The 14,119-nt window shown below is 45.0% G+C and overlaps 1 protein-coding gene across 1 annotated transcript in view; it reads right to left on the bottom strand.

Moving 5' to 3' along the window:
* The window catches only part of LOC125444054 (deleted in malignant brain tumors 1 protein-like), a 109,697-nt gene that overhangs the window by 37,676 nt on the left and 57,902 nt on the right, over positions 1-14,119 (bottom strand). The window contains exons 8-12 of the mRNA XM_048516492.1: positions 12,457-12,762; positions 9,920-10,234; positions 7,710-8,024; positions 5,982-6,311; positions 5,060-5,383 (exon numbers count right to left, since the gene is read on the bottom strand). Coding sequence (XP_048372449.1) covers positions 5,060-5,383; positions 5,982-6,311; positions 7,710-8,024; positions 9,920-10,234; positions 12,457-12,762 — 1,590 coding nt within the window. The remainder of the gene's footprint in view (positions 1-5,059; positions 5,384-5,981; positions 6,312-7,709; positions 8,025-9,919; positions 10,235-12,456; positions 12,763-14,119) is intronic.

The following is a 14,119-nucleotide window of genomic DNA, read 5'->3' as shown; positions in this document are numbered from 1 at the left end:
TCTCTTCTTCCAGCTGCTCAAGAGACACTTCATTAACATTTTTGTTATTACCTTGTCTTTGTTGTGAATGGGTCGTAAGCTTCCCTAGCTGTGGCCAGAATAGCTGCAACCAAATAGGAGAGTCCCATCCACTACTAAGAGTATTGACTGCAAAGCAACTATCATTTTAAAGCCAAGAATGGGCGTTTCCCCACTTCCCTTTGCTGCCCTTTGCTGCGTGCTACCCTCAGCGTCAAGGCATTTCTCTGGCAGCTACGCTTACAAACCCTCTAATGGTGCAGAGCCTGGGGTCATCAAAGAGCGCCAAGCTTCAAAGAGCGCCAGGGATGCCGCAGCGATGCTGAGGGGTGCGAGAGCTTGGCAGCTGCCGGGCTGGCTTTGTGTTGTCCGCCGCCTGGTAGTGGGGAGTGCCGGGTGACCCAGCACTACTTGAGGAGAGTAGCACAGGGCTTAAGGTAAGTGGGGAAAGGGCCAGCGTCACTAATGCAGAAGCCACAAATGGCTAAGGAACAGCCTGCTTCAGCACATTGTTCAACAAGGTTAAGGTTTGAAAGGGAATTCTGTCACCCACCTTAATCTGGAGACCAGTATTGTGATATACTGTATGTGGAGGAGAAGAAGAGTTTGGGTTTATACTCTGCCTTTCTCTCCTGTAAGGAGACACAAAGCAGGTTACAAACTCCTTCCCTTCCTCCCCTCAATAGACACCTTGGGAGATAGATGGGGCTGCAAGAGTTCTGAGAGAGCTGTGATTAGCCCAAGGTCACCCAGCAGTCTTCATGCACAGAAGCAGGGAAACAAACCCAGTTTATCAGTGTAGAGTCTGCTTTTCTTAAACACTACTCCACGCTGGCTTTCACATTTAGCATATATAGCACCCTATCCATATTAATACTGGGAATTTTGCATTACTGATTTTAACTAGTGGTTTTTATTATTTTACAGTATATTTACAGTGTAAGTAACCTTGAGTATCCATAATGTAGAATAGTGGAAGATACAAAACAGTTCCTTATATCTCTGTCTGCTCTCCCCTCATTGCTGCTGGTATTCCAAATGACCACCAAACCTTCATCAAATCTTCATTCCCATATATTTCCTTGTCCTCACACTTAAAGTGTCAGAACCGCACAGCTGTTAACTGCTCTGGATTTGTTCTCCAGCCCATTTTGTGGTGGAAAGTGCCAACTTTCGGGGCTTTTCCCACCAAATCCACTCCTGACCCTCATGGAATTTGTTACTGTTTATCACCTTCTGAAAAGAGTATAAAATCACTGAAGTGTAATTTATTGCATTGTTTTTGAAATGTTTTAATCAGTGGTGGGATCCAAAAATTTTAGTAACAGGTTCCCATGGTGGTGGGATTCAAACTGTGGTGTAGCGCCAATGGGGCTGGGCGGGGCATGACGGGGGCATGGCCAGGCATTCCAGAGTGGGGCATTCCTGGGCGGTGCTGTGGCAAGGACACAGCCACTGTGCTGGTCCTTGGGCGGGAAGCGAATGCACGCAGGCGCAGGCTGCCACGCATGCCGGTGCACCTCCTGCTAGACTGCTTCAAGTTCTGTGCGCTACTGCTGAGAGGAGGGGCGTCACTAAGGCAAAAATCACATGGCAAAATCACCTAACCCCCTCTTGGCACACACAAATAATTAGTAACCTACTCTCAGGAACCTGTGAGAACCTGCTGGATCCCACCTCTGATTTTAATTATTTTAGTTGTGATTCTGAATTTGGTGAGCTGCTCCGAGTCTAAAAGGTGAGAGGCAGCATACCACGTCTAAATAAATAAATAAAAATTTTTTTAAAAAACCCGATAAGGCATTTAATGCATTAAATGCCTTAATGGCTGCAGGTACAAATTCATGACCTTTGGTGCGAAAATAGCGGCTAATGGCCTTGCAACTAAGTTTGCTTGATTCAATGGCCAATTTCCTTTGGGTAACCCAAGAGGAGTTATAATTAAAGTGGAGACCCAGGTATTTAAAATGTTTGACCTGTTCAAGCTGTTCATTATTTATTGGCCAACTAAATGGTCTCCAAGAACAAGCAAAAACCATTATTTTTGACTTTGCAAAATTAAGCGTCAGGTTATTATGACTACAATATTCAACACAGCGTGCCAGTAAGCGTTTCAAGCCAGCTTTTATGCGGGAGGAGAGTAATATAAGCGTCATCAGCATACAAAGTAAAGGTATGGTCATATGATTCAAAGCAGGGCAGTGCGAGGAATCCTCCATCAAAAAGGAAGCCAGAATCACTTAAAAAAAAGGTCAAATAGGGTTGGGGCCAAAACACACCCCTGTTTGACACCCTGTTAATTGGTATATAGGGACTGGTATACCATCAGGAGAGCATTTGACTTGACAGGTAGTGTGTCATGATGTAAAGGCCATTACTAGGGTAAGTAGCCTTCTGTCCAATTCCTAGATTAACAAGTTTTTCTCCACAGTAGATCTCTGGGGCAAGAGTCAAATGCCCCTTTAAGTCCAAAAGGCCACAAACAGGGATGATTTGCTTCGCTGGTGTATTTTTTGTGACGAGAGTCCTAAGGATCAAACAATGATCTAAAGTAGATTTCCCATGTTGAAATCCTATTTGTTCTGGGCCAATGATTTTGTTTTCTGTAATCCATGAAGAGTTTATTGTGCAAATATTTTGCATATACCTTGCCAGTGATGGACAATAAACTGATCCGGACTGATGTGAGTGGAAGGGCAAAAATCTCCCTTTTGAAGACAGGAATTATAATCGCATGGGTCCAATCTGATGGTACAAGAGCTGTTTTGATTAGCGGATGTAAAGAGCTGCTAATTACCGGGGACCACCAGTCAACAAAGTTCTTAAATAACTCTGGGAGACCGTCAGATCCTGAGTCTTATTGGTCCTTTAATTTAAGCTACAATTTCCACGCACTTCTTCTGCACAGACGGGGGGGCCACTCTGGACTGTGTATCGTTTGAAGCAGAAACATGCAAATTAAGGAAAATGAAGGATATAATTAAAAACGTCAAGGAAGTATTTCTGCCAGATATGACTGGGTATACAAGCTGTGTGGAAACTAAGTGAACCTGAGTCATTGGATACAAGGGACCAAAACTTCCTTGAGTCGTTACAGTTTATTGCCTGTACAAGGTGTTACTACAGGAGGTATCTCTAAAGATTGCATATGTCTCCCGTAAGAGTCGCTTTGTGCGATAGTATTCATCATTTAGTACTAGGTCATGTCGACTTCTTGATTTGGTTCTTTCCACATGACTGGTGAAGATTAGTAGTAGTGGCTTAATAATCTCCCTGCGTTAGCTCTTCAAATGTGCGTAAAACACAAACAGGATTAATAGTTTGAAGAGTGAGTGATCTTAGGGCCATGAGCTTATGGGAATAAAGTATGGTGCTGACTTCCCCAGTATTATTTTTAGGCCAACTCATTCTAACAATTTGTAACGGGCTAGCTGGTTTAGCCTCAGAAGAATTAGTTTATTGATATGGTGATAGTTGGTATGGTAGATGATGCAGCTCATATGATTAAAACCAATCTGAAATTCTTTAACATGTTTCCTGATCTTAGGGGATACTAGGACCTTGTCAGAACTGCCGCCCTCTTTTGAGATATGTAAATTCACCTGATCCGTTAAAATTGGTCAAGCCATTTAAAATAGTCAGATTAAAACTGATACAAAATTTAAACAAATAAACTCCCGCTACATTATTTGTCTTGTCTTTTAGATATTCTAGATAGACGGCAGCCCTCTGGTAAGAACTCTGGGTCAACCCCAACAGCATCATATGGGGCCTGTTCATTTCCCCAGTCTGGCATTAAAATCTCCCTTCTACTATGAAGTCAGCTGAGGGGAATTTCACCAGTAACTCTTCAAAATAGTTACCCAATCATGCCATTGGTTGGATAACTCAGGTCTATCTGTAAGTGGGGGTAAATATGCATTTGTTAAAATTGTGTTAAAATGTTCATTGGATTAACAGAACAGATTGTGCAAATTTGGAAGCTGCTGGGAGAACCTTCACATGGACATCAAAGTTAGAGTTAATTAGTATTGATAAACTTTCTTGGGCCCCTTCCTTTTAAATTTGCTTTAAAGGCTGGGACACAATATGATAAAAAACCCGGGAGAAAGATCTGAGATGCAGACCAAGTCTCCTGCAGCAAGCATTTAATGCAAGAGATGTTCAGAGGTGGTTTGCCATTGCCTGCCTCTGCATAGCCTGAGAGAGTACTGATAGAATTGTGATCGGCTCAAAGTCCCTAAGGGTGCTTCCGCATTGTCGTGGTTCTAATCTGGACCTGAGATGCGACTAGAGTTTGATCTCCTGAAGTCCTCCGCATTGCTTTAGACGAAGCGTCGGGACTTCAACTCACTCTCCCTCCTCGCTGCCGTTGATTTTCACTCGACCACACTATGCTGGAGAAGTCGAGTTCCAATCAAGCCGGACTTCGGGTTAAGCGCCGGTGCCGAGGTCGAGGCGTGAATCACGGAATCTCAACCCGACTTATCGGACGCAGCCATCCGGCAGCCAATCAACTTATTAGTATGTTCAAGCAGATGCGTCAGAAGCTCACTACTCAGCCTGTGCCGCCGCCCGGTGAAAGCAATGTAGCTCCTACTCTGGCAAACGAAAAAAAAACCCAGCTGTATTTCAGCGCTTCCCGCCATAGAACGGCAGCCAATAGGAATGAGGAGTGGAAAACGTGCGGAGGTGGTCCCGCCCTCTGAGCTCGGCTCAGCTCATAAGCTGAGTCGAGCTCAACAACCAATCGGAAAGCAACGCAGGGAGGTGGTCCCGCCCTCTGAGCTCGACTCCGGAGACACGAGTCGGCTGCTGTGCGGAGGAACGGGAGGACTCGAGTCAAGGTAAGACTCCGCCAACACGAGTCAAACCTGAGTCGACTCGTGTGTCCGGAAGGGCCCTAAGCAGGCTTCATGTGGAGGAGTGAGGAATCAAACCCAGTTCTGCAGATTAGAGTCCTCACATACTGAACCACCACACCAATCTGGCTCCAACCCATTAGCTGTCCTTTAAAAAAGCGTCTGAATCACAGAAGTACCTGTTTTTCCTACACATACTGCTCCTGCATAAGAACCACAGATGCATTTCTTGGAATTTATAGCAGTACTTTGGCATTCAATGAGGGATAACTCGTGTCCAGTACATTTAATCCCATCCAACAAGGGGTGTCCGGCAGGCATGCCATATGTGCTACCCACTGGTGCATTCACTGCTGCTCCACAGCCCAGGTACCGGCATACCACCGAGGCCTCTGCAAGACCCCAGCCAGTGTCACCAACAGAAATCCAGGAGCCATTGTACTCCAGCTCTACTCGTCCAGCACAGGAATTAGGGCCATCAGCCAATCGCACCTGGAAAACACCTGGAAACAAAGGGGAAGAAAGTCACATGATGTTCTCAGATGAATCAACAGACATGTGTACCCTCATGGTGGTAGATAGTACCATCAATGTACAGCTCTTATGGCAACCCCATAGGGTTGCCAATGCAAGAGACATTTGTGGATGGTTTGCCATTCCCTGCCACTGCATGGGCAGAGAGAGTTCTAAGAAGACTGTGACTGGCCCAAGGTCACCTATAACAAGGCACATCCTAGTTTCCTCAGCAAGAGAGAGAGAAGGTGTGTCTCTCTTACGCCCAAGTTTCTGCCAACTGCCTGTACCCTGAGGGAAATTTTCCCTCCCAAATCTCTGACAGAACAGCTCTGACTGAACAACCTTTCATTGCCAGAACAAAAAGTTTAGTAATGTGGAAAGGGTGTTTAAGAGTTCATGTTTCTCACATATATTTTTTCTAAGAAGTCGTCATTTGGGGATGATAGGGTACCTCTGGTGAATTCTGAACCTAAAACTAGTGAGGATAAAAAAGGTTATACATTTGCTGCACTCTCTTCAAACATGGCTGCTTTGTAAAGGAGCTGTTCTGCACACTTGTATGATATAGCATTCACCTTGACGTACCTGAGCACACTACACTTGCATCCTCAGAGTGGCCACAGTTATGCTCCCCTACAGGACGTCCTCCACAGTCTTTGAGGGACTCTTCTGAGCCTGTACAGTTCACATCATCCAGCCAGATACGATCAGGTCCACGCCCAAAGCGTGCTCCGTGTGGGGCTTCCAAGGCAATGCCACAATGCAGTTGCTTGCAGACAACACTGGCGTCATCCAGGTCCCATCCATCATCACACACGGTTCCCCACTGTTGCTGGTAGAACACCTCAATTCTCCCAGCACAGGCGTTTGGGCCATCTTCCAGTCTGACATTAGCCACATTGGTGATGAATCTGTCTGCAAAGGGGATAGAAATAACATTATTCATGAACAAAATGGCATGGTTGGAGACACTCTCATCCATTCTGGCTCTGGGAAGAGGAGAGCTGCTTGACTTACATCTATTAAAAGTTCAAAAGAAGGAAATTCAGACCCATCTCTGATCTTAATATCCCTAAATACCAACTTTAAAGCGCTGAAAAATGCAGCAAGGAAAGCATAACGTATCTCTTGTTTGTCTAGAAACTATGCCTATTTCATTGTCTCTTGTTCAGAACTCAAACAATGGTTCAGACTGAGGTCTGGAAGTAAAATGCAAGATTTTGCTTCCTAGGAATTGAGTTGACTGGGCCTCAGAGGGAGAGATAAGAAGAGGAGTTTGGATTTATACCTCACTTTTCTTTCCTGTAAGGAGTCTCAAAGCAAGTTAAAAATTCCTTCCCTTCCTTTCTCCAGAACAGGCACCTTGTGAGGTAGGTGGGGCTGGAAGATTTCTGAGAGAACTGTGACTAGCCCAAGGTCACTCAGCCAGCTTTGTGTGTAGAAGTGGGGAAACGAATCCAGTCCACCAGATAAGAGTCTACCGCTCACGTGGAGGAGTGGGGGATCAAACCTGTTTCTCCATATCAGAGTCCATCGCTCTTAACCACTACACCATGCTGGCTTCCATACTAAGGAGTATGGAAGGTATTCACAGGTTGTTTCAAGGCCGCTTAAGTGAGCTTACACATTCCATCCTGTTTACACAAAGATTTGTGGGGCTTGCATAATTGGATCTGATACCAACTGCAGAGTGTAAGAAATTAATTGGCAATCCTTCCTGATTGGTGGAAGTAGCTGATCAGAACACCAATTGTCAGTTAGGCTAGCTCATTAGGCCAACATAAGAACATAAGAACAAGCCAGCTGGATCAGACCAGAGTCCATCTAGTCCAGCTCTCTGCTACTCGCAGTGGCCCACCAGGTGCCATTGGGAACTCACATGCAGGATGTGAAAGCAATGGCCTTCTGTGGCTGTTGCTCCCGAGCACCTGGACTGTTAAGGCATTTGCAATCTCAGATCAAAGAGGATCAAGATTGGTAGCCATAAATCGACCTCTCCTCCATAAATCTGTCCAAGCCCCTTTTAAAGCTATCCAGGTTAGTGGCCATCACCACCTCCTGTGGCAGCATATTCCAAACACCAATCACACGTTGCGTGAAGAAGTGTTTCCTTTTATTAGTCCTAATTCTTCCCCCCAGCATTTTCAATGGATGCCCCCTGGTTCTAGTATTGTGAGATTGGTTAGCCCAAATCATGCAGGTCGTGAGGCATATAGGAAAAATCCTTTATTCTAGTTTTGCTTTTCAACCGGAACGCAACCAACTTTGGGACACTTTTGATTCTGGGTGGACCAGAAAATGCCGTTGCGTTACCTGAACAAATAACTGCTGCATCTTGTCCGTGATTACAGTCATTGCTCCCCTGGGTATTTGCACTGCACTCTGTGATGGCATCTTCTGTGCCTTTGCAATTTATATTATCCATCCAGATGGGACCTGATCCTTGTCCAAAATGAGCTCCGCTTAAGATGCTTCCAGCCTTTCCGCAGCCCAGCTGCCTACACACAACCTCAGCATCGTTTTTATCCCAGGTCCGGTCACAGACGGTTCCCCACTGCTCAGTGTGGGGTGGACGGACCTCAATTCTCCCACTGCAGCGGTTTGAGCCATTTACCAATCTAAGATCATCTGAAAATGAAGCGGCATGGGGATTAATCTTACAGAGAACATGTCCAGATGGCATTTAGAGATTTGCTGTTTCACTTAGACAAAGGCAGAACAGTTCAGCCCAGCCTGGTCTTCCATGGACTTCCGCAACTGGCAGAGACCGACAGTCACTCACTGTGATGATCATATGGTTTGCATCAGACTAAAGGAGATACATACGACAGATTGCCAGCCAGCCCCTTTCTCTTTGGCCACCAGCATAAATGGAAGGCAGGCTGCATGACTGCACCCAATGAACCTTGACCTCTCTATTCCTCTTTACCATACCTGCTGCAAATACTTGCCATTTCATAGATAACTTTCAGCCTCCCTCCTATGAGCTGAGTGGAGTTCTGCTCTTGACTGGTGTGAGATTATCTCCTTTTCTTGAGTCTCCATTGTGGTGAGAAGGAGGAGGAGAAGAAACATTTGGATTTATACCCCACCTTTCTCTCCTATAAGAAGACTTAAGGTGGTTTACAAACTCCTTTCACTTCCTCTCCCCACAACAGACATCATATGAGGTAGGTGGGGCTGATATAGTTCCGAAGTACTGTGACTACCCCAAGGTCACCCAGTAGGAACGTAGGAGTGCAGAAACACATCTGGTTCACCAGATAAGCCCAAGGTCACCCAGCAGGAATGTAGGAGTGCGGAAACACATCTGGTTCACCAGATAAGCCTCTACTCAGGTGGAGGAGTGGGGAATAAAACCCGGTTCTCTAGATTAAAATCTACCTGATCTTAACCACTACACTATGCTGGCTCTTTGCAAGGATAAAGGTTAACTCATCCAGAAAAGGTGAGTTTTATGACCAAAAAATCCATGATGGATCATCTATGTCTCAACAAAAAGATGAAAGTACAATTGTAACTTCATTCACCCTATGCTGGTTTGTAATTGTTGTACAATGCTTCATTTGGAGCATTCTAGAGCAAAGGCAGTTCAGCATGTGGCGAATGAAGTTACAATTTAACTTTTATATTTTGGTGAGATGGAGCATAGTAAGGAAAATATATCTTATCCAAGCAGTTGTTTATATGTCACCTTTATGGATCTTCATGTAGCATTTGATGCAATCCTGTGCAGATGACTATGGAAAAAAATGGGAAAAGCTGGCTTAAGCAGTGAATTACTTTGGCTGATTTACCAGTTATATGTCTAATCAGCCCAGCTGAGTTATACCCAAGAGGGTCACTTTTCAAGGGCTTTCCTGATATGTAAAGAAGTTAGACAAGGGTGTTTGCCGGCACCTATGTTGTTTAATTTATATTACCTGATATGGCAACCACTTTGAATAAATGTATTTCACTTTCTCCTATGTTGTCCCCAATATCTCTTCCTTTTTATGCTGATGATATTATTTTGTGCACCAGAGCCTTGGCTAAATATTTAAAATAGTTAAACATCCCACAACATAGAAGAGTGTTTATTGGCTAGATCAGATGCAATACCTTCTCAGGTAGTGGGTGGTCACTATAAGCTTCCTAACTAAGATTATCTTTGTGTCAATCAGGGTGGACTGAACATTGTCTTTTTGAATGTATGTTTTGTTTAGATATAAGAGAATTGTGGATTTTGCCTCTTCTTCAAGGGAGGGCGATTGTATCCATTGGAGAGAAAGGGAGAGAGCTCCTAGCAGATACTAAAGGCTTTCCCTCAAGCTAAAGCAAGATATAATAATATAGATATGTAAATGAGTGAGATTCTGGGGTCAGATGGTTAATATTGTTTTTAACTGCATTTGTGTGATATTGAGTCAAACGAGAAGTTCCATTTAAGTAAATAACGTGAGAGGAAAGTTTGAAAAAAAAATGACCCATGTGCCTTTTTACTATCTTTTCCTGCTGTAGAACATCACATCATAACAGATTACCTGAACATACAACACCAGCATCTTCTCTATGGTTGCAGTTATTGGTTCCCCAAGGCTTAGCTTTGCACTCAGAGAGGGTTGATTCTGCTCCTGTACATTCCACATCATCCAGCCAGATGGGATCCGCTCCTTGCCCAAACCGAGCGCCATGTGGGGAAGATATGGGTGATCCACAGTCAAGGTTCCTACATACCACCATGGCATCATTCAGGTCCCATCCATCATCACACACTGTTCCATATTGTTGGAAATGAAACACTTCCACCCTTCCAGAGCACCGACTTGAGCCGTTGACCAGCCTTAGCTCAACTGGGTCTGAAATGGTAAAAGAGTTACTGTAGAACATTGCAAGGTCATTGAAAGAGGAGTAATTGAAAGAGGGGTTTCATGGAATGGGACAAGATTTATTTTATTTCTGATTACAGAGGCTGGTTTCTCAGTGTCTTTGCAAAACTGGGATCTCCAGACTGAGGGACGGAGATCACCACAACATATGCACATGGCTAATGTCATTAGGATGGGAAACTGTATAGGCTCACTGTGAAGATCTCTTTGCTAAGTAAACTGCCCAATTGAATCTTTGCTGAGTAAACTGCCCAATTGAATCTTAATTCTGTGCATATTGGAGGCTGCCTGTAACTTCAGCATGAGGTTACAATTATCAAGGGGGAAACCCTCAGCCATAGATTTACTCATATGTAAGTAACCAGGTGGGAACTGTGATTCATTTGAAATATGTCATAAGCAAGGTTGGCTCCTGGTTTTGGAGGGTCCTGGGTAGACAATGCACAGAGCCCCCATTTACCCACTACTAGACCCATCTTCTCGCCCACCCTTCTATGAGACCTTCTTACTTGCACATCATTCTCCTACCCACTCATCACCTCCAAATAACAGATGCCCACATGCCTGCTAGTCCTTTCCTTTGAGTTGCCAATCTCCAGGGGGTGGCTGGCAATCTCCTGCTATTATAATTGACCTCCAAGTGACAGAGATCTGTTAGCCTGGAGAAAATGACTTCTTTGGAAGGTGGACTCTAAGGTATTAGAGTCCATTGAAGTCCCTCCCCTCCTCAAACCCACACTTCTCAGGCTCTACCCCCAAAATCTCCAGGGAGCTGGCAGCCCTACCTTTCCCTGATGATGCTGGCTGGTGAATATAGCTAGGAGTGCCACAGCCACAGCCACCAGGAAGGCTGATGCTTTGTGTACCACCCAGTGGTGGAATCCAAAAAATTTACTAACAGGTTCCCATGGTGGTGAGATTCAAACTGTGGCGTAGTGCCAATGGGGCTGGGCGGGGCACGAGGGGGGCGAGGCCGGGCATTCTGGGGGCGTGGCATTCCTGGGCGGGGCTGTGGCAAGGATGCAGCCGCTGCACCGGTCCTTGGGTGGGAAACGAATGCATGCAGGCGCAGGCTGCCACGCACGCCGGTGCACCTCCTGCTAGACTGCTTCAAGTTCTGTGCGCTACTGCTGAGAGGAGGGGCGTAACTAAGGCACAAATCAGGTGGCAAAATCACCAATTAGTAACCCCTTCTCGGCACACACAAATAATTAGTAACCTACTCTCGGGAACCTGTGAGAACCTGCTGGATTCCACCTCTGGTACCACCCAAATGCCTTTCTCCTTATCCAGCAGTGTCAGGCAGTACATGCAGCTGGAAGCACAGGGGACAAAACACTCGCAAGCAGGAAGTGAAAGGCTGTGAGTTCAACCATGAGGGGAGATGTATGAGAAGTAAGTCAGCAGCAGTCAGCCCTGATAGAAGTCATGGGTCCTGGCAGCTGCCTAAGGTTGTCAGCACTGGGTTGGGAAACACCTAAAGATTTTAGGGCGCAGACCCTGGAGAGACTATAATGGATTATAATGCTGAGAGTCCATCGTCCTACCCTATCCTTAGGTTTGCCAACTCTGGGTTTGGAAATTCCTAGAAATGTGAGGGGTGGGGCCTGGGGAGGGCAGGTTTTGGGGAAAGGAGGGACTTCAATGGCTATTAATGCCATAGAGCCCATCTTTCAAAGTGGCCATTTTCTCCAGGGGAAACTGATCTCTGATTCTAGAAATCAGAGGTAAGAGTTTCCAGTCACCACCTGGAGATTGACAAGCAAACAGCTGCCCAATTTCAGGTGTGTTGATGCCTGCCCAGGAGAACTGATTTTGAGCCAGCGATCACAATGAGATGCACCTTCACCTAGAAAAAAAATCATGGTTACAAAAACACTGGATCATGTAATAGGAACTAATATAACAAGAATATACACAACTGCCCTATATCCAGAAAGAGGATTAATCAGCAGAATTATTTGCCCAGACTGGCAGCGGCTGTCCGGGGTTCCAGGTAATGATCATTTATCTGGATTGGTCACCTATGTATTAAGCCTTGGGATTCCTGAGGCAACTGTGTAAAAAAGGATTAAAATGTTCTGAAGCAGGTTAAGAATGCAGATTTTTATCTCCAGTATGCAAAAAGAGAAAATGAGTGAAGGGCTGTATGAAACTCTTCTTTTGGAAATGCACCAGAAAGTGTAGATTACCTGCACACTCAACCCCAGCATCTTCTGAGTGTTGACAGTTATTAACGCCCCAATCACTTGACGTGCATTCACTGAGGAGCGTTTCTGTTCCAACACAGTTGACGTCATCTTTCCAAATACGTCCTGATCCTCGTCCAAAAAAGGCTTTTGTAGGGGCTTTCAAAGCAACACCACAGCCCATCTCCTTGCAGATAACTTCAGCCTGTTTCATGCCCCAGCGGTCATCACATACGGTCCCCCATTCCTGGTCATGAAATATCTCAACTCTTCCAGAACAACGATTTGTGCCATTCACCAGTCTGAGTTCTAGAAAGAAGCAAAATATTTCAAAATACAATACATCCTTATACATAATTGCCTAAGGGATAGAATGTCTGACAATGATCCCACAGCCAATGGGTGTGCAGGACTCATGACATACCATCCCATCCCTGCCCACCTTCCCCAACCCAGGAGCCTCCCCCACCCAAACAATATGGACTGCTCTCCTGGAGGGGAGGAGGAGGTCCCCTTTCCTCCCTGAGCCCATTTAATTTTAATTTAAAATGGGCTTTAATCAATGGCAAGAGTTTTGAACATCTCACTTCCTCTGGTTCAATGGGCTAGTGCAGCGGTCTGCAACCTGCTGCTCTCCAGATGTTCATAGACTACAAATCCCATCAGCCCCTGCCAGCATGGCCAATTAAACAACCATGGCCAATTAAACAAGTGATGCTGGAATCCACCCCCAAATAGCATCTTTTTCAATGGTGTTTAAACTAGGGAGCCCAGATTCTCCTTTTAAACCCACCTTAAAGGGAGGATCTGGGGTCCCCAGTTTAAACAACATTGAAAGTGATCCTATTTTGGGGTGAATTCTCCCCCACCCTGAAACAGCATCACTTTTAATGTTTAAACTGGGGACCTCAGATTCTCCCTTTAAATCCATGCCGAAGGGGGTGGATTTAATAATAATAATAATAACATTTATTAGGCTTTGAGAAAATAAAAGGAAGGAAGGAAGGAAGGAAGGAAGGAAGGAAGGAAGGAAGGAAGGAAGGAAGGAAGAAAGAAAGAGAAAGAAAGAAAGAAAAAGAAAGAAAGAAAGAAAGAAAGAAAGAAAGAAAGAAAGAAAGAAAGAAAGAAAGAAAGAAAGAAAGAAAGAAAGAAAGAAAGAAAGAAAGAAAGAAAGAAAGAAAACAAGCATTGGCAGGAAGGGGGTGGATTTAAAAGGAGAATCTGGGGAAATTTAGGGGGTGCCAATGTCAGGGATGCAATTACTAAGATAGCAGCACCAAAATGTATCTTCATGAGACCCTACTGATGATACCACCCAGGTTTGGTGAAGTTTGGTTCATGGAGTCCAAAGTTATGGACCCTCAAAAGTGTAGCCCCCATCTCCTATTAGCTCCCATTGGAAACAATGGGGGATGGGGGCACTCCCTTTGGGAGCCCATAACTTTGGACTCCCTGAACCAAACCTCACCAAACATGGGTGATATTATCAGGAGAGTCCCAACAAATCCCTGTAATTCTGGTGCTGCTAGCCTAAAAAATGCGCCCACTGCAGGCCAAAAATGGAAAAACACTAAAAATACAAAAAACCCCACAAATGAGCATGCATTTTTAGCACCTGCCACAATGGGGCGCCAGTGGGCAACTGCCCACCTTGTCCAATAGGCAA

The sequence above is a fragment of the Sphaerodactylus townsendi genome, linkage group LG15 (genome assembly GCF_021028975.2).
Source record: "Sphaerodactylus townsendi isolate TG3544 linkage group LG15, MPM_Stown_v2.3, whole genome shotgun sequence".
Classification (NCBI taxonomy): Eukaryota; Metazoa; Chordata; class Lepidosauria; order Squamata; family Sphaerodactylidae; genus Sphaerodactylus; species Sphaerodactylus townsendi.
The sequence above is the reverse complement of the archived record's forward strand: the minus strand, read 5'-3'. Positions and strand labels throughout refer to the sequence as shown.